At 42.3% G+C, this 20,122-nt stretch overlaps 1 protein-coding gene across 1 annotated transcript in view; it reads left to right on the top strand.

Annotated features, from left to right (window-relative positions):
- CPA6 (carboxypeptidase A6) overlaps positions 1–20,122 on the top strand; it is a 309,118-nt gene that overhangs the window by 198,845 nt on the left and 90,151 nt on the right. The window contains exon 3 of the mRNA XM_025394528.1: positions 16,516–16,640. Within this exon, the coding sequence (XP_025250313.1) occupies positions 16,516–16,640 (125 nt within the window). The remainder of the gene's footprint in view (positions 1–16,515; positions 16,641–20,122) is intronic.

Genomic DNA, 20,122 nt, shown 5'->3' with positions numbered 1-20,122 from the left:
AGCAAAAGAAATTATCATCAGAATGAACAGGCAACCTACAGAATGGAGAAAATTTTTGCAATCTATCCATCTGACAGAGAGCTAATATCCAGAATCTACAAAGAACTTAAACAAATTTACGAGGAAAAAAAAAAAAAAAATCCAAAAGTGGGCGAAGGATATGAACAGACACTTCTCAATAGAAGACATTTATGCAGCCAACAAACCCATGAAAAAAGCTCAGCTCATCATCACTGGTCACCAGAGAAATGCAAATCAAAACCACAGTGAGATACCATCTCACACCAGTTAGAATGGTGATCATTAAAAAGTCAAGAAACAACAGATGCTGGAGAGAATTTGGAGAAATAGAAATGCTTTTACACTGTTGGTGGAAGTGTAAATTAGTTCAATCATTGTGAAAGACAGTGTGGTGATTCCTCAAGGATCTAGAACCAGAAATACCATTTGACCCAGCAATCCCATTACTGGGTATATACCCAAAGGATTATAAATCATTCTACTATAAAGACACATGCACACCTATGTTTATTGCAGCACTATTCCCAATAGCAACCCAACCAACCCAAATGCCCATCAATGATAGACTGGATAAAGAAAGTGTGGCACATATACACCATGGAGTACTATGCAGCCATGAAAAAGAATGAGTTCATGTCCTTTGCAGGGAGATGGATGAAGCTGAAAACCATCATTCTCAGCAATCTAATGCAGGAGCAGAAAACCAAACACCACATGTTCTCATAAGTGGGAGTTGAATAATGAAAGCATATGGGCACAGGGCAGGGAACATCACCAGGGACTGTGGGGGTGGGGGGGGCAAGGGGAGGGACAGCATTTGGAGAAATAGCTAATGTAGATGACGGGTTGATGGGTGCAGCAAACCACCATGGCACGTGTATACCTATGTAACAAACCTGCACATTCTGCACATGTATCTTAGAACTTAAAGTATAATTTAAAAAAATTTTCAAAGCATGTGCTACTAATTATCTGATACAACCTCATAACAGGCACTGGATAAGGGGAAGGCAGTACAAGAATAGACTTAGACAAGCACTGCCTGATACTGCCAAAGGATATTACACACGAGACATTAACCTTCAATGTGCATCTATTCTATGAGTGAACATTCAGGAAAGTACAGGTTATTCACATATTGGGTCAATTTTTGTAAGCATTCTATGTATGCTTGGGAAGAAAGAAAGTCTGTTGAGACTTTCAGTTATTGAGATGTAATTGAATATTTATCATTTACAATCCTTATGATATTGTCAATTTTGCCATATATATTTTGATGCTGTTGTATCGATGTTGGATGTGTTCAGATTATTAGTATTTATATCTTCCTGGTAAATGGAATGGTTTATCAGTGTATGTAAATGTACATAGGTGCATACATATGTATATATGAATACATTTATATTCATATATGTTCACTGTATATAGTGATATATACTGCTATATTATTCTTAAAAATGATTTTGTCCTAACATGTTGCTGCTATTAATATAGCTGCACCAGCTTTTTTCTTTAGTATTTGAATGATTTATATTTTTTCATTATTTCATTTTCAGCCATTCTAGTTTTATGTGTCTCTGGTAACCAGCATGTAAGAGGATATTTTTATTCAACATACATGTTATTTTACCTAGAGAATGTAATCCCTGTTTATTTACTGTGCTTACTGATATAATTCCTTATTTCTTTTTGATGCTTTTTTCTTTTCTGCTTTGTAGATACCTTACATCCCTTTAAGTCCCTTTACCCTTCCCCTGTTGATAATATGATTGTCTTCAATATTTATCTACATACATTGAAAACCACATCAAGATATCTTCAACTATTCCAAGATGTCCTCATTTCCTTTTTGTTTTGGAAACTTCCTCTAGCAATTTTTTAAGATACCATAAAACTAGTATCTGAAAATCTCAGGTTTATAATCCTGCTACGTGTTGAATCTGTTAGCTTTCGCATATAGTGGCTTGAATGCTCATGTGTTTTGTAATTTTTTTAATCACAAACTCTTCTTTTGCAAGGTTAGATATAAGAACTATGAGCACCCTGGCTTGAGGGTGTATCTTTCTCTATCTGGAGAGGTTTTGCATTTGCATTTATTACTACAAAGTGCATCCTTATCAAATTTTCCTGGTGTGTAGACTTTTTTTCCATCCCCACTCTTTAGCTGAGGCTATTGCCCTTTGAAGGTTTTAGTTTTATGCTAGAATGGCAGTTCCAACTGCCAACTTTGGGCCCAAAATCTTGATCCTGTTCCTTGTGTGGTGATGACAGACATCTACAACTTTTAACCAGGACTGCCATCATATCACCTCACATGCTTACAGCTTTCGTTGACATTTTATTTCAGACTCCTGGGGATTTCCTTGTATTTCTGGGCACTCCACTCTACTGTCAAAGGGGTGTTTGTTATATTTTATTCAGCATTTTCTAGCTATATTAGAGTGGGAGAGTGTTCCAGTTCTCTAGTTCTCTGTATTGCTAGAAATGTAAATCTCAGGACTAGTTTATCATTACTCCTCTGAAATTTTATGATGATGTAATTTGGTGTGGGTCTATTTTCATTCATTGTGAATTCAGCAGCCCCTTTCAATTTGGAAATTCATGTTTTTCAGTTCCGAAAATTTTTCTTGTATTAATTTTCTGATAATGTTCTCTCTTCTTCTTTTTCTGTTCTATTGGTATGATTTTTTCAATTTATCAGATGTTGGACTGCACGCCTTTTTTTCTCTATTTCCTGTCTTTTTACCATTTTGTTCTACTCTCTGGGAAATGTCCTCAACTTTGTTTTCCAATTATTCTATGGATTTTAAGTTTCTGCTCTTTTAAATTTTCTAATTGTTCCTTTATTAGGGCATTCTGCTCTTCTTTCTTGAATATATCCTCTCTTACCTGAGAAACATCAATTGCGCTTATTAATTACAGTTTCTTTAAAAATCATCTTCTGCTCTCCAGCATGCATTATGTCTATTTCTACAAAACTCTTTTCTGTTTTCTGGTGCCTGTGTCTGGTTGGAAGATTCTAGGAAATATCTGGTGAGCCTCGACTGCCCATTCATAGTAGAGTTGGGCATTGAAAAGCTGATAGGAAGACTGGCATACACGGCTGGAACTTGCCAAAGAGTGGACTTCGTGGGTTATGATTGGATTATTGGGCCACCCCTGTGACACTATTGAGTTATTTTTCTTCTCTGGGGGGAGTTTTCTCCAATTTCCTACCTGGAGTGTATATTCCTGGTTTTCATGTCCTTGCTTTAGGTGAGAAAAGTAGCCAATCAGTGTGTTCGTTTTCACTTGACCTACTTATTTTCTATCCAATAGATCCCAGCCTTTTCTGTGTCTGTGTCACTACTTGAAAATCCCTCTGTTTTAATTTCTTCAGAAAATATATTTCTCTGGGGATACTGGAGTGACCATTATCTAAGAGTGGGGTTGGTACATAGACAATTTAGAGTCCTTACTCAGATTTTCATATTGTCTCTTTGTTTTCTTATTACCTTCCATACTCCTCAGTGATACTGATTCCTGAGCCTGTGTAGGGCTTCTGTGAAGCTAATCAACTTGCTTTTCTTTGATATCCCACCTTTCATCGCTACCTGATTAGGTTTAAACTCTCTCTGATCAACCAAGTCATTTCTCATTCTCCTATTTGCTTTTTATCTTTATATTTTATTGCTCAGGTCTACAGCTTGTTTCATCAAAGATAAAGTGAGCATTTCTCTTTTGAGGTCTCCTTGTTATTTTGGAGCAAGAGGCATTCTCCTTATTCCAGCATTTTTTTTTTAATAGGAAGTTTTGTCAGTAGAGAAGAACATCAAGTTGGGATCCATTAAGCAGAAGTTGGTTAAAAGAACTTCTCTACTTACAACTCTCCAAATCATGAGCATGCTCTTGTAGTGTCAAATAAAAAACAAATCTGGACTTATGTAAGGAGAGACTGTTGAAAAGGATTATTGCAAGAGTGGGGAAAGACTATTCCCCTCTTTTGCAATAATCCTTTTCAACAGTTTCTCCTTACACTTTTCAATAGTCTCTCCTGTCCTTGGTAGAACAGGCCAGCCTTAAGATCTACATATCTTAAAGATCAGGCAGAAAAGTGACTTTAATAGGGAAGAATAATAAAGCTAGAAAGTGCCAGGTGTCGGCCAGGTGCAGTGGCTCATGCCTGTGATCCCAGCACTGTGGGAGGCCAAGGTGGGTGGATCATGAGGTCAGGAGTTCAAGACCAGCCTGGCCAAGATGGTGAAACCCCGTCTCTACTAAAAAATACAAAAATTAGCCAGGCGCAGTGGCGGACACCTGTAATCCCAGCCACTGGGGAGGCGGAGGCAGGAGAATTGCTTGAACCTGGGAGGCAGAGTCTGCGGTGAGCCAAGATCATGTCACTGCACTCTAGCCTAGGCAACAGAGCAAGACTCCATCTCAAAAAAAAAAAAAAAAAGAAAAGAAAAAGAAAAAGACAGTGCCAGGTGTCGTGAAGTGGGATGAACAAGTGGTGGTGGTTTTATTGGACAGTGGATCAGAAAATGTTTTACCCTGAGGTCAGCTGACACTCAGGATAGGGCATTACAGAGAGGCTGAAATGCCAGCTCAGGCTGAGGATGGGTAAAAGTTTAGGGATGTGGAGGAAAGAGAGAAGCTTAACTCAGGTTTGATCAAGTCATGGTAGTCTTATCCAGATTGGTCTATGAGGCAAAGAATGGGAATTTGGAGGGTCTGTGTCTAGACTGGTCATAGGAAAACAAGGGAGGAATCAGCAGTCTTTCCTGAGTCCTAGGGGAAATGATGGCCCCTGAAGAAAGCCATTTCTGGGACACAATGGAGCAGTGGAATTCATATAACTGCCTTTGTCTTTTATGATCACAGGGCTCAGGTAAATGCCAACACTCCTAGTCCATTCTCTCTCTCTCCTCTCTTCTATCCCTGACCCAACCAGCCTCTGCATGGAAACCTCTGAATGGAGCCTCTCACTCCCACTCCCTTCACCTTTGCCTGGCCAACTCCTGCTCATCATTTGGTAGTATGCATAGGCAACGCCTCTCCTGGGAAGGTGTCCCAAACTACCTCTCAAAATACATCTGAACAATAGTGTGTCCTCTCTGTAGATTAATCACACTGCATGCCATATCTGCTTAGTCCTTGAGGACAGAGCTGTCTTGGTCACTGTTGTGCCCTCAGCACTTAGCTCAATGGCTGAAGTTCTTCAGGCTTTCAGTAAACAGTGAATAAAAGCTTATTGGGGGAAGTGGAGGAGTTACCAAAGCTGTGACTTTTGGAAGTCAGCCTGTTCTCTCAGACAGCTGAGAGACAGAATCATCTCCGGATCCTCCGCACGTTCACAGAGTGATGATTCAGCGGCTTGATCAGCCAGCCCTCCACCCTGGGGATTCTTCACTGGCTTTTCACATCAGCTGACAATTAATGTGAAGGAAAATGGAAGAAAAAACAATGTACTGATTTCCATTTCATCTTCTTAGCTCTTATGAAAAAGTGCTTTCAGCAAAGGGGTTGAAATTAACTTTTTAAAAATGGAATAGTTATCTGGTTTAATAGAACTGATCACAGAATGATGATTCTGGTGCTATATTATTGAGAGTCTTTTTTCTGACCTTCAAAGTAGGGAGACAAATATGGGTGAACTTGAGAAATATTTTCCAAGGGAAATATAAACTTTTATGCTCAAAAAAGCACATTGAGTCTAGCATGATTATAGAGTTTAAGGGGTACATGGAAATCATGTAGTTCAACCGCTTTATTTGTAATGAAGAAAATTAAGGCTCTGAGATGTAACATATCAATGTTTACATAGGACCAGGAAGAAACCATGTCTTTTGTTTCCCAAGTTGGGAATATTTTTTCACTAAACCAAAGATGAGCTTTATTTGATTTTTTTGGTTAATAGACAGAAGAATTCTTAAGCTGACAGCTGAAAGAGGAAATGCATAACAAAACCAAAAGTAATTCAGGTTTTCATTTCATCAAATATTAGACCTCAGAAAAGGGCCAGAATTTTTAAGTGTAAATGCAATACCATACTGTTGTTGAGAACACCAAATGGAATACTTCTGAATGTAGTGATCAAATATCACGGAGAGATCATCAGTGTTAAGATTATAAGTCATCAAAAGAGAGTAGAGGAAAATCTCTATTACTTGATGAGATACAGCCCAGGGGCTCTTGTCTTCCAATGTACTTCTTAATGGGTCATGCCAGATGATCTCTGATTATTTCCATCTATTCTACCTCAGAGCCAGGCTGAAAATGCTAACTCGAATTTCAGGTAGAGGATTATTTTAAACTAGCAAAAGGTAGTGAACTATTTTTTCCCTTATCTAATAGGTTTCCTGAGGGGTTGCTAAGTTCTCAAAACCTCTAACGTAGGAGTCAGAAACCTTTCGTTAGTACTTATAAGTCATCTAATGTTCACTTAGAGGGCAGGAAGTAAGGTGGTATTGGCTCTTTTATATGAAAAGGGTAGTGGTGTGTTAATGCTACAGAAAGATGCAGGGTGCCAAAGTTGGGGTCTTTGGGTTCGTAATTTCTCCTGGGTGGACCAGCACAGGCCTGCATCTTCCTCCCATAGCCCCTAAATCACCTCCCAACCACCTGGCCTGATAGTGCTGGGAGTTCCCACCCATCCTGTCATACCATTAATTGTCACACAGCCTCAGGAGAATGGTGGTTACCCTGAAAAAAGGAAGAGCCAGCCTGGCATTAACACCTGAACTTTGGTGCTCCTAGGAGGCAGCCCAGCTCCCCCAGCAAGACTATAATGTTCCTCTGTTGAACATAAACCATTTCACAGGATACCAACATTAGACAGGGCCACCCTATGTTCACCATGAAATAAGATAAGAACAAGACCATTGCGATCATGTCTAAACACAGACTAAGAAAGAAAAAAGACATTGTCTATTTCAGAAAAATCACTAAGCTTACCCCTTTTCTGGCTAATGTCAATGACCACTGCTTCTTTATCAATTATGGTTTTAGACCCATTTTGTTTCTCCCACCTTCTAGATAAAAGTATTAAAATATCAAATGACAGAATTACTCTCCTTCCTCACAGCATTCAGTCCACAGAAAAACCTCAGTTCCTTAAGCCCCCCACAAATCTCCTAAAGCAAATCCAAATTCCATAATAAGTCCTTTCTAAGTCTCTCTTACTGAGATTGTCTGTTATTTCCCCTACTGTGTTGCCCCCACTCGTTGCAACAAGCTAATGAGCCAGGCGAGGGGGAGGAGGATCGCATAAATTTAAGGGATACAATTACAGTTTTGTTACATGGATATACTGCATTGTGGTGAAATCTGGACTTTCAGTGTTACCATCACCCAAATAATATACATTGTACCCATTAAGTAATTTCTCATGCCTCACCCCACCACCCCTCTGCCTTTCTGGGTTTCCCATGTCTATTATTTCACACACTATGTTCTGTGTACACATTATTTAGCTCCCAATTACAAGCGAGAACATGCAATATTTAACTTTCTGTTTGAGATGTTTCACTTAAGATAATGACCTGTCTTGACAGTCTTTGATTGATGGGCTTCAACAATCATTTCAGATTGGTGATGTATCAATTAGTAGTTCAGAGAAATGTTAAGAGTCTTTTTCTTTTCCAACACATGTGCTTTGTTTTGATAAATGAGAGATACTATCCCATTATGGCAATCAGCATTCAGCCTTGAAGAGAATTAAGGGGAAAACGGGCACCAAAAGAGAGTTTTACCAGAACGTCTACCTTTACTAATGCTGTAGGAATAATGCTTGACTTGTAACTAGTACTCAGGCTGGTGGCATTAATTTCTATTATATTGAAATTTATATTCTTAAGCAATGCTTTCATTTGGACTGGTCTAATTTTATTTCACTGTTGGGACCCCACCAATTTTTTATAATTTCAATGCCTAGTTAGTTGTTAGTTGAAATATTTTCATTTTTCTTTAATGACAAAACAACTAGGGCTTTAGTTTGCCTAAATTTCCAGGGTCTTTTGTTGGAATTATTGGGGCTATGCTTTAGGAAAGTGATTTGCAAATTACTTCTGTGGTTGGAAAGAAAGGATGGGCCTAAATAAAATTAGTCCCAGAATTTCAACAACCTAACCTGAACTTTTGGTTCACAGAAGACCATAATCTTTGGCCAAGTTTCCCTGTCAGCAGCCCACCAATATTTGAAATGTTGGCAAGTCATAATGAGAGGTGACGATGTGCTAACAGCCCTCACTCTCAGCGCCTCCTCGGCCTCGGCTTCCACTCCGGCAGTGCTTGAGGAGCCCTTCAGCACGCCACTGCATAGTGGGAGCCCCTCTCTGGGCTGGTAAAGGCTGGAGCCAGCTCCCTCTGCTTGCGCGGAGGTGTGGAGGGAGAGGCGCGGATGGGAACCTCGGCTGCGCGCAGCGCTCACAGGCCAGCACGAGTCCCGGCGGGGGCGGGCTTGGCGGGCCCCACACTCAAAGCAGCCTGCCGGCACCGCGGACCCAGGGCAGTGAGGGGCTCACCACCTGGGCCAGCAGCTGCGGAGGTTACGCCGGGTTCCCCAGCACTGCCCACCCGCATGCACTGCGCTCAAATTCTCGCGGGGCCTCAGCTGCCTCCCCGCGGGGCAGGGCTGGGGACCTGCAGCCCGCCATGTCCGAGCCCTCCCTCCGCGGTGGGCTCCCGGGCAGCCCGAACCTCCCCGACGGGCACCGCTCGCTGCTCCGTGGCGCCCGGTCCCATCTACCGCCCAAGTGCAGGGCAGCTCCACCTGAAGCCTCAGTGCGGGATCCATTAGGTGAAGCCAGCTGGGCTCCTGAGTCTAGTGGGGACTTCGAGAACTTTTATGTCTAGCTAAAGGATTGTAAATACAGCAGTCAGCACCCTATGTCTAGCTCAAGGCTTGTAAATGCACCAATCAGTACTCTGTATCTAGCTAACCTAGTGGGGACTTGGATAACTTTTCTGTCTAGCACTCTGTGTCTAGCTAAAGGATTGTAAAGGCACCAATCAGCCCTCTGTCAAAACGGACCAATCAGCTCTCTGCAAAATGGGCCAATCAGCAGGATGTGGCTGGGGTCAGATAAGGGAATAAATGCAGGCTGCCCGCGCTAACCAGCGGCCAGCCGCTCAGGTCCTTTTCTGTGCTGTGGAGTGTGTGCTTTTGCTCTTTACGATACATTTTGCTGCTGTTCACTCTTTGGGCCCACGCGGCCTTTATGAGCTGTAACATTCACGGCAAAGGTTTGCAGCTTCACTCCTGAAGCCAGCGAGACCATGAACCCACCAGGAAGAATGAACAAGTCCGGATGCGCTGCTTTTAAGAGTTGTAACACAGCAAGGGTCTGTAGCTTCACTCCTGAAGTCAGCAAGACCATGAACCCACGCTAAAGGAAGAAACTGCAGACACATCTGGATATCTGAAGGAACAAACTCCAGACACATTTGGTTATCTGAAGGAACAAACTCCGGACACACCATCTTTCAGAATTGTAACACTCACTGCAACGGTCCGCAGCTTCGTTCTTGAAGTCAGTGAGAGCAAGAACCCACCAATTCCAAACACAATAAGTAGAGCAAGGAAAAATAATACAGTGAAAAATAAGCGTTTTTTTAACTGTATGACTATAGTGGCTGTTGCAGTCCTCAGAAGATAATACAGTACTGTGACCTATGAAGCAGTATAGTCTAGGATTATATCTAAATGTAGTAAAAATTCAAAATTAAGGACATGTAAGGTGAGAAATGGGATGAGTGGGTGAAATTCAAATGGACTACCTTGTCAGTTCCCTGGTAAGGGGAAGTAGGATTCAGAATCTAGAAATGCTCTAGAGAAATCTTGGGGAGAGGATATATTTAAAGAAAATATATCAGTCCATACTGTCATAGAGAATGGGGGAAACAAATATTAACATGACAATTGTAGTAGGTTGAATAGTGTCCTCAAAAAAGACATGTCTGTGTCCTAACCACATTCAAGACCTGTGAATGTGACCTAATTTGCAAAAAAAAAAAAGTATTTTCAAATGTACTTAAGAATCTGGAGATAAAGTCATCCTTGGCAAGTGACAGAAGAGGAGAAGACACAGAATAGAAGACCATGTGAAGATGGAGACATAAGTTGGAGTGATGTGGCCACAAGCCAAGGAATGCCTAGAGCCACCAGAAGCTAGAAACAGCTAGTGAGAAATCGCCCCTAGAGCCTCTGGGGAAGCACAGCCTGGCCAACAACTTGATTTCGGACTTCTGGACTCTAAAACTGTGAGAGAATAGATTTATATTGTTTTAAACCATCCCCATCTTTTGCAATTTGTTATGGTGGCCCCTAGGAAACTCATAACAATTACTCATGCAAATAAGACATAATTAAAAGTTGCAGACTGTGAAAAAAAAAATTCTATGAAAGCAGACAACAAACATACCTTGACCCAAACTTGGAGGGCAGAGAAGCTCTCCAAGAATCCATAGCAAAAGATCCTAAAAGATCATCCAAGAAAGCTAAATGGGTGCAGACCCAAAAGAATTTTAAGAGTAAATAAGGTATTTTGCAGGATATTAAGTTTTGTGTAAACTAATATTGAATTGATATGGTTATGTAAATTAAACACTAGTCAAAGACAAACTTGATATGAACTTTTCTTACTCAGAATCCTATGACATGGCACATAAGTGCCCTGCCTAACCCTTTTCCAAACCAACAAAAAATGAGAATGAATATAGAGCAGGAAGGTCCGCCTCTGTACTATTTTGGGCAACTAGGAAGCCAGCTATCTGTTACCAAGTTTACAGAGCACCTTCTGCATCTTCCCACATCCACGTATAGGACTCAACACTGAAGCTGCTGGAGGACACTGAGAGCCCCATCCTGTGCTACCTAAACCAGGTGTGTAATTAGCCCTGGACTAAAAGATAGGCAGGTGCTTCTCAGAAGTAGGCCAGGCCAATAAGTAAGCACAGCACAAGAACCAGAAAGAGCCATGACATTGGTGCTCAGTGGAATTATGACTTCTTTTCATTGCAAAGAAAATTTTTTTGAATTTTGAATTATTTGTCATTTAATGAATGCTCCAAGTCACCAGGACTTTTTTTTTTTTTTTTTTTTTTTTGAGATGGAGTCTCGCTCTGTCCCCTAGTCTGGAATGCAGTGGCGCCATCTCAGCTCACTGCAAGCTCCACCTCCCGGGTTCATGCCATTCTCCTGTCTCAGCCTCCCGAATAGCTGGGACTACAGGCGCCAGCCACCACGCTCGGCTAATTTTTTTGTATTTTTAGTAGAGACAGAGTTTCACTGTGTTAGCCAGGATGGTCTCGATCTCCTGACCTCGTGATCCGCCTGCCTCGGCCTCCCAAAGTGCTGGGGTTACAGGCGTGAGCTAACACGGCCGGCCCATAAGGACTATTTTAAGTACTTTGTGTGTATGTATTCATTTAAGCCTAACAAATATATTTAAAATATGCTATTTATAGTCCCATTTCATAAATGAGGAAACTGAAGTGCTGAGAGCTAAGTAGATTGCCTGCAGTCAAACAGCCTACAAGTGGCAGAACTGGGATTCAAACCCAGGCTGCCTGGCTATAGAATTCACACTCCTAATCATTGTATTTTCTATTATCTCTCTAATCTCCATGATAGTAGTAACAAAAATAACTACCACTATCATAGGATTCCTTCGGTGCCACTTTGTCAGCCAGAAATCTCTGCAGCCACTATGACCTCTGCCCGAGGTCTCAGGTCACCAGGCTCACTCCACCCACTCAGCCCAGTAGGTTACACTCAGCTTGTCCCCCAGCCTGGATCCCGTGCCCGCCCGCTGCATCCGCCACAGCCCACGTCTGGACCAGGCATGTTGCAGCAGACTTCCACCTTGGGTGCCAGCATCTGGATGACAGGAATACAGTGGCACCCAAAAACTGGGAGATGCTAGCAACTGCAAAGCCCCAGGGGTGTTACAGCTGTCGCCCAGGGAGTCCCAAGGTCTGAGCCCCCAAGAAATGGGGGCTTTCTCTTTTTCCTGCCATTGGTAGCTTGGTGAATGGGAGTGTGTCACAGCTCATTCATTCCCACCACCTCGCAGTTCAGAGAACGGAGGCATGTCACAGCTTGTTCAGTCATGTGCCTGCAACTTGGCGAATGGGGGCATGTAACAGCCAGCAGTTTTTTCTCACTCCTGTAGCTCAGTGAGCAGGAGCACGTGTTACAGTAGTTTGGTGGGTTCCAGCTTCTTGTCCCACAACTAAGAGGAATCAGGTACACAGACACTGGAGAGTGAGCAAGGCAGAGAAAAATTTTGTTGAGCCACAGGAAACTCCAAACACCAGAAGGGACCCGAAGTGGGTAGCCCACTGTGTGAGAGGGGGCCTGAAAGTGGGTAGCTATCTGTGAGACTGAGTCCAGCGTTTATATGGGCTCAGAATGGGGGACCAATCATGCTGATTGGTCCATGGGCGGGCCTGAAAAAAGCACCATTTAATTAGCTAAAAAGGCATCAAGGAAGTTCTCACTCAGCTCGTGGAGTCCACCCAGAACTGGCAGCTCAGTTTTCAGGCTTCAGGCTGTCTTTGGCGTGAAGGTCGGGTTTCACCAGGTACCTATCCCTGTCTGCCTAGGAATAGGTCTGTCTCCTGCTGCTATCACTACTAACATTATTAAATATTGACCAATAAGGAAGATACAATTATCACCTTCAATTTACCAAAGAAGAAAACAAGGCCCAGAAAGTTGACGAACCTGCCCAAAATCACACAGAGACTAAATGGGAGACTACATCAGATCCTAGGGAGTCAGACTCCAGGGCCTATGGAATTTACCACCACTATAGTGGCTTCCAATTCAGCCATTTGACTTTGTGCTAGGAAACATTCCTGCATTGTTTATATTTTTTTGTTTATTTATTGCTTCCTGCCCCCACACCCTTAAAGCCATCTCTAGGTTTTAATCTCTAAGTAGGGACACAATCTCATCACGTTCTTCATCTTAACCACACGAAGCTGAACTCTGTTCTTATTCCAACCAGTCCCTCTTTTCATATGCTTTTCAAATAGCAATAATAATAAACACTGGTTGTCTTTTGAGCTCCTACTATGTGACAGACCCTCTGCTATTTTGCTTCTGTGATTCCAATTAATCCTCCAAGAAAGCCTGTTGGGTATGTTTTTAAGATTATCTTCACAGTACACATGAGGATACTGAGGCTCAGAAATGTTAAAAGCCTCCCCTAAGCCACACAGCCGATGCTGCCAGAGCTAGGATTCCAGCCCATGGCTGTCAGATTGAGCATGACACTGAAATACCTCGGCCTCTTAAACATGTCTGTATATATGCGACTAGTAATCATGTGAGGAAAGGAACACATGGGAACAGTAACCAGGTTCCTAGGCCAGAAGGCTGTACAAAGGGGAGTATCCTTTCCTGTGGAGTATCAGGTGGCTGCTTGCAGCAAAGACCTGGAATGGTTGGCAAACAGCCTTGGACCACCCTGATGAGGTTCTTGATACTTTTGTTATGTTGTAGCACAGACTCACACAGCTTTGCAGTTCAGAACTACTAACTATCTCATCCAGATGTGATCAGGCCCTAAGGAAATGATTGATAGGAACCTACACTGATTGGAACCTTGAAATACTTGCATATGAATTTACAGGACAAATAACCCCACAGGAAAGACCAGAATGTGAGACCTACTGACCAGACCTCCCCAAATGCTAGATCAGGAAGTTGGAAGATGCTTATTTTTCTGGCATATTCTCAGAAAATCCTGAAGACAAGAACCGGGTCAGTAAATTAGGGGCACTGCTGTGAAGCATGTCCTGTATCAGCCATTTTGTACCTGTGCAACCTTGGGGAAATGACTTAGCCTCTATGAACCTGAATCTTTTCCTTCATTAAATGTATCTACAATTAATTCCTCCTCAAAGTGTTATTGAAAAGATTAGAGATTTCTATAAAGCAGATGAAACATTATAAATCTCAGATGGTAATTACTGTCCCATATGTCTTCTATAGGCACCTGCCTGCCACCACCCCGACTGAAATATCCATGCTGCTTATTCAGATACCCTTTCTTTAAAATATTACTGGAGAAAAACCAATAATTCATTTTCATTTACTTTCATAATATCACACCAGAATAGAATTCCTGATTTTGCAAGTTCTTTTTTATCAGTGTCCTTTAGGCCAACAGCTTTCTGAGCACATTTCTAAGCACACTTTCTGAGAAGGTTTCCCAGGAAGCCTTCTCCAAGCCTTGCTGTAGGGTCGATTTCATGGAACTTTCCTGTGGAGAAGCTGCTCTCTTCTGTGGGATGAGGATTCTTATTTCAGCATGTACCCCCAGAAAATAGCACTTACAGACTCATCTCCAGAGTGGTAATTTATATTATTTTAGCTACCTGTGCCTCTCTATCCTCTGAATACAGCACAATTTCCTCATATTCACTGGCATTAAGGGGTGGCAGCAAACTGTTATCCTTAATATCAAAAATCTGTCTCTGTAATGGGTTTAGAGGCAAGTCCCAAAGATTCAATCTTCTAAAGGATTAGAAAATCTAATATATAAAGAAAAGTGAAAGATACCAACATGCTTTTTCTTATAAAGGCAAGAAACCAGCTATTCCTCACTGAAGAACAGAACACCAAAAAAAAAAAAAAAACGAAACTATGCTGCAATAGAAGGGATTAAGAAAAATGTCTGACAATCTTGTTAAATGTGAATGAGTTCAATTAGGATACTATTGACTCTCCTTTATTTGAAGACTTAAAAGATTTGGTTTAGACACACCTACTGGGGACAGTTTGGTGCAGTCCTAGATGTGTCCTTGCCCAAGGGCTGACAGATGGATTGAATGACCTCTCAGCATCCCTTCCAGCCTCACACTTCTGTTGTGCACTGATTGTTGGACTGGCATGTTAGCTGAGTCAGATTTGCCCTTGCAAGCCAGTGGAGGAGTCAGCTGCATGAAAGAAAACAGGTAGACTCTTTGTCCCCAAAATAAAAGCCTCTCTACCCTGTTCCAGACTAAATTGTATCATTAGAGGTTTATTTTCCTGAGTCACAAAGTATTTTTGGTCTTCTAGAGTTCCTCACAGAATGCAGGCACTGACACTTAAGTGAAGATAAAGTAACTAAACCTTATCAGATAAGGGCTTAGCAGAGATCAAGGCCCTGCAGCATCCTCCAAGACTGGAGATGCAGGAAGAGGGAGGCCCAGAGCAGTCAGGGGCAGACAGAGGCAGGACTGTGAAGACAAACGGTGCCTAATTAGAAATGATGCTCCAAGCTCCTGCAGAGATAGGGCTTTCCTCCCTTCCATCTGCGTTCCATCATGCCTTTGATGAAGGCCAAGCTCCTACCAGGCACAGAGCACTGGCTAAGGCACTGGGGACACTATAGGAAGGAAACAGATGTGGCTTCTGCTCTCCTGCAAAATACTGAACATGTAGTGAATTACTAAATAGGGGGAGGTCTACCCTCATGCAACAAATACTGAGTCGCTAATTTACGTAAGGCACTGTTTCAGGACGGGTGGCAACCAAATAGGCAAACCCTTCGCCCTCCCAGAGCTTACTTTCTGGCAAGAGGAAGTTACATCATGAAAGAAGCACCAGGTTCTCTAAGAGCTACGACAAGGAGATCTACCCTAGCAGCCAAGTCTTCCTTGAAAAGGGACGTTTATATTGACAAGTGAAGGCTGAGTAGGAATTGGAGAAAGGCATGTGTCGGAGGAAGAACAAGCATCTAGAGAATGTTCCATCTAGGCGGGGCGCCGTGGCTCACATGTTTAGTCCCAGCACTTTGGGAGGCCAAGGAAGGCGGATCACTTGAGGTCAGGAGTTCAAGACAAGCCTGGCCAATATGATGAAACCCTGTCTCTACTAAAAAAAAAAAGAAAAATACAAAAATTAGCTGGACTTGGTGGCAAGCACCTATAATCCCAGCTACTTGGGAAGCTGAGGCAGGAGAATCGCTTAAACCTGGGAGGCGGAGATTGCAGGGAACTGACATCACGCCGCTGCACTCCAGCCTGGGTGACAGAGAAAGACTCTGTCTCAAAAAAAAAAGAAAAAAGAAAGAAAAGAAAAAGACCAAGAATGAGAGAACGTTCCATTTGAAATTACCAAATACTCCCCAGCTACCACAGTGTTTTTGTGTGGTAGGATGAAGGGTGATTTATACCTTTTTTTCTTGCAGTTTTTCAAGTATTTGCATGGCAAATAATTTTAAAACAATATCAAAATTATACCTATAACTATTTTATCTCATTTTTACCTTGTAGCTTTAATATTATTGGTCTTCAAACTATTACATGCCAATTACCAAGTTCTATATGGATATGATATAATTTGGAAACTCAAATTCAAGATAAAATAGTTTTACCCTGATGATGAAAGCGTTAAGTCTAATTCCAAAATATGTTTGGTTACTATATGCAAACAAAAGAATGTGTTTGACATCGTGACACAGATTTTCCCCCACTAAGTTGGACATGAATTATAGGTTGGTTCCTGCACTACAGGTGGACCTGTGGCAGCCCAGCAGTATCTCCTATGTATCAGAGGGAACAGTTACTGATGTCCATATCCCCCAAAACGGTTCCCGAGCCCTGTTAGCCTTCTTACAGGAAGCCAACATCCGGTACAAGTAAGCATTCCTTTTCACTTGCTATAAAATTTGTTTGTACTAAACTGAACCAAATGGTAGTTATATGTAGGTTATTTATCAAGCGCTTATGACAGTGTGTTTGGTACAATTTTTCATATGGGGAAAACTGACGTGAATATATTCACCTTGAAGAGCTTATTAGTCCAGTGGGGGATGGGAGCAACCATGTGGACCTTTCATTTCACTATTCACTGTTACCGCTAAGTGATCAGTGAAACAAGACATTTTTCTGTGAAGAAAGGAAAGCAGCCTAGCAAGGCCTAGAGAGTGGATGAGAAGGCAGGAGTGGAAAAGGCTTTCTGCAGGAGCTATGCCAGCCAGGCAGAGGCAGAGGGGACCACACAAGCAAAGGAAGAAGCAGCATATGAGTGCAGAGTGGTTAGTGTATGAAGTGCAAGTCAAAGGGCAGAAAGAAATGATGCTGGAGAAATAGGGAGTTCCAATGGTGGGAAATCTTATGTGCAGGGGCAGCAGCTCAGACTTTGTCTTGTGGGTGGTGCTGCCCCATTGCAAAGGAGGTGCATGCCAGTGGGGTCAGGTGGAGGGGATAGGAAACACTAGTCCAGGGAAGAGGGAATGAGGCTCTGAGTAGGACCAGAGTAGTAGGATCATAAGAGCATTACAAAAATATGTCAGAGCAGACTCTCCTCATGTTGGATGTTAAGTAGGAAAGGAAGAAGTGAAAGGATGACTCCAAGTTTTCTAGCTTGGGTAACTGAGTAGACAAACTTGAACAGATTTAGATATTTTGAGGGTTAGTTTAAAAAAAAAAAAAATGGTTAGAGGAGTAAGAAAAGAGCAGGTGGGGCCAGGTGCGGTGGCTAACACCTGTAATCCCAGACTTTGGGAGGCTGAGGTGGTCGGATCACCTGAGGTCAGGAGTTCAAGACCAGCCTGACCAACATGGTGAAACCCTGTCTCTACTAAAAATACAAAAATTAGCCAGGCATGGTGATGCACACCTGTAATCCCAGCTACTCAGAGGGCTAAGCAGAAGAATCACTTGAACCCAGGAGGCAGAGGTTGCAGTGAGCTGAGATTGCACCACTGCACTCCAGCCTGGGCAACAGAGTGAGACCCTGTCTCAAAAAAAAAGAAAAGAGCAAGTAGAAGATAGTCAGAGGAGCTGAAGAAGAAAAGCAAGACTTTAAAGAAAGAGATGGGTCCAGAGTACCAAGTGCTGCCTGCAGTGATATCCAGCAAGCAAAGGACCAACCAGTTTCCTTTGGATCTGGCAATAGAAAGAACATTGATGACTCTAAAGGTGGATTAGAATGTTCGCACTAGAAGACATAGATGTGAACAGGAGGTGAGAACACACAGCAGCAGAGTCTATTCCTGTTCTTAGCAGTTAGAATAAGAGAAGCAGAGAATGAGAAGTGACTGGGAAGAGATGCATCACTGATGCCTACCTGGTAGATTTGGGATTTGTTTGTGTAGGGGGGAAGTCGTGAGGTATTTGTAGGCTGAGGGAAGAGCCTGTAGGGAGGAAGACATCCATGATGCCAGAGAGAATGTGCAGAAAGAAAAGTGTCTGAACAGCAGGAAGGATGCCTCATTTTCTAAAACTAAAGAGATAAATGTGGTGGATCTACTTAAGATTGTAGAGAGGAAAGTGGACACGTCAAAAAAGATTACAGCCAATGGCTAAATTTTCTGGATGAATGAAGAAGCAAAATTGTCTACTGAAAGTAAGGAAGGAGGAGTTAAAGGGTATTACCAAAAGAAAAACTGGGGTATGAACAAAGAGAAGTGGTTGTTGCAGAGACGAGAGATTGTAACACTGATACAGAGTGGAGGTTCTGTTGGATAGGACCATGGAAAGGTCAGGGTGGCAAGAAAGTTGAGGTGCTTAGTGAGATACTAGTTCAAGTATTCATCCCTGGGTCTAATATGGATTGGAAGGCAGGAGCATCTAGGAGGGATAAGGGGACCAAATGGAAGAATCAGGGAAGATATTAAGGTCTTTGTATTGAAAACAATGTAGTGTTACTGAGGGAAACAAATGGGAAGGAAAGAAGTTCTGACAAAATGTGAGTAGTTGGATGCTCAGAGTGCTAGGGTAGAATGTTTATGGCTGGTGACAAGATCCACAGGGTAGCCACAGAGATTATTGAAGGGGAGTGTTGTGTGGATATCTTTGAGGCTGGTGCAGTCAAGAACAGGTGACCTAAATCACCAGAGAATCATGTTGAATCTCCTTGGCTGATGGCAAGATTAGAGGAGGAGGGAGAAAATGTACTTCTGGGGCAGGAACATCGAGGCAGAGCCAAGAGTTCGAGGAAAGCAGCAAGAAGTGGCATGATGTTGCAGAGAGAATGAGCGTTCCCTGTAAGCCAGAAGATTCATGGCATACAGGAGAATATGCTGACCTTCCTCCCTTCTACCCCACGGTAGGCAGGTGGAGAGGGAGACTGGGAATAGAAAGCCACAAAAGAATGTGTATCCTTTAAAAAGTCAAATGTCTGATGAGAAAAAAGAGTTCCCTGAAGAGGCTAGAGAATGTAGGAAGTTAATTTACAAAGGAAGGGAGACTCCAGCGGGCATAGGGAAAAGCAGGTGGAGAAGAGAAGGGACGTCAGTGGAAGATCTAGGAGAAGTGCAGTGTGGTGACTTAATGAGATGAGACAGAGAGGAAGGGAGTCACTTGCCCTTTGCTGGGAATCCTAAGATTTTGGGGTTGAGAGGCATGAGTGTAAGTGACTACTTCACCTACCCAAACTTTTTAGCAAGTTGTTGTACTGTCAAAACTGGCACAGAGTTTGGGGGTCTGGGAGGGCCTGGGACCTAGGGTGGGCTGATAGCTCTGTGAGTTAATAGTGAGGGCCCAGGCTCTCTGGAGGGCCGAGCCAAGAGGTGCCAAATGGCAGTGACATCTCTGGTCCACACAGAGACTGCCCTGCGAGAAGGATATTTACAGCTTTATTAAAGTACTGATATGCTTTTTACAGAAAGGTATTTTATCTGTGCTTCTAGAATAGAATCACAGCTGTGCATAAAACTATTGTTCATACTGGACACATTTTAGTCATTGCTCTAGCTTTGAAGGCCTACTCTGATTCTCTGAATGCCTGACAGGAAACAGCTTGGCAATTATATCTATAGGTGCTCAGTAACCACTCACATGCTTCATTAATTACTATTCAGTAGAAAAGAATATACCAGTTAGTTTAACAAATCTCTATTTCCTGTCATTAAATATAGGTCATGTGGAACTGATATAGAATAAAATATCACACTTCATGTCACAGAGAATAAAGTCTAAAAAATGAGTGTTTTAAATCAGTTGCCTCTTCATGGAGAACAGTCATTTAGAATTATTCATTTCGTTGGTCTCAAGATAATAACATATGAGTCAATTAAATTCCATGGGCCCAGTAGGTAGAGATCATTTTAATTGACTTTTAGTATTGTAGCCTGGAGTATTTTCAAAAGATTGTCATTTACTCTGTACGAGAATA

The sequence above is a fragment of the Theropithecus gelada genome, chromosome 8 (genome assembly GCF_003255815.1).
Source record: "Theropithecus gelada isolate Dixy chromosome 8, Tgel_1.0, whole genome shotgun sequence".
Lineage (NCBI taxonomy): Eukaryota > Metazoa > Chordata > Mammalia > Primates > Cercopithecidae > Theropithecus > Theropithecus gelada.
This window is presented reverse-complemented; position numbering and strand designations above follow the sequence as displayed.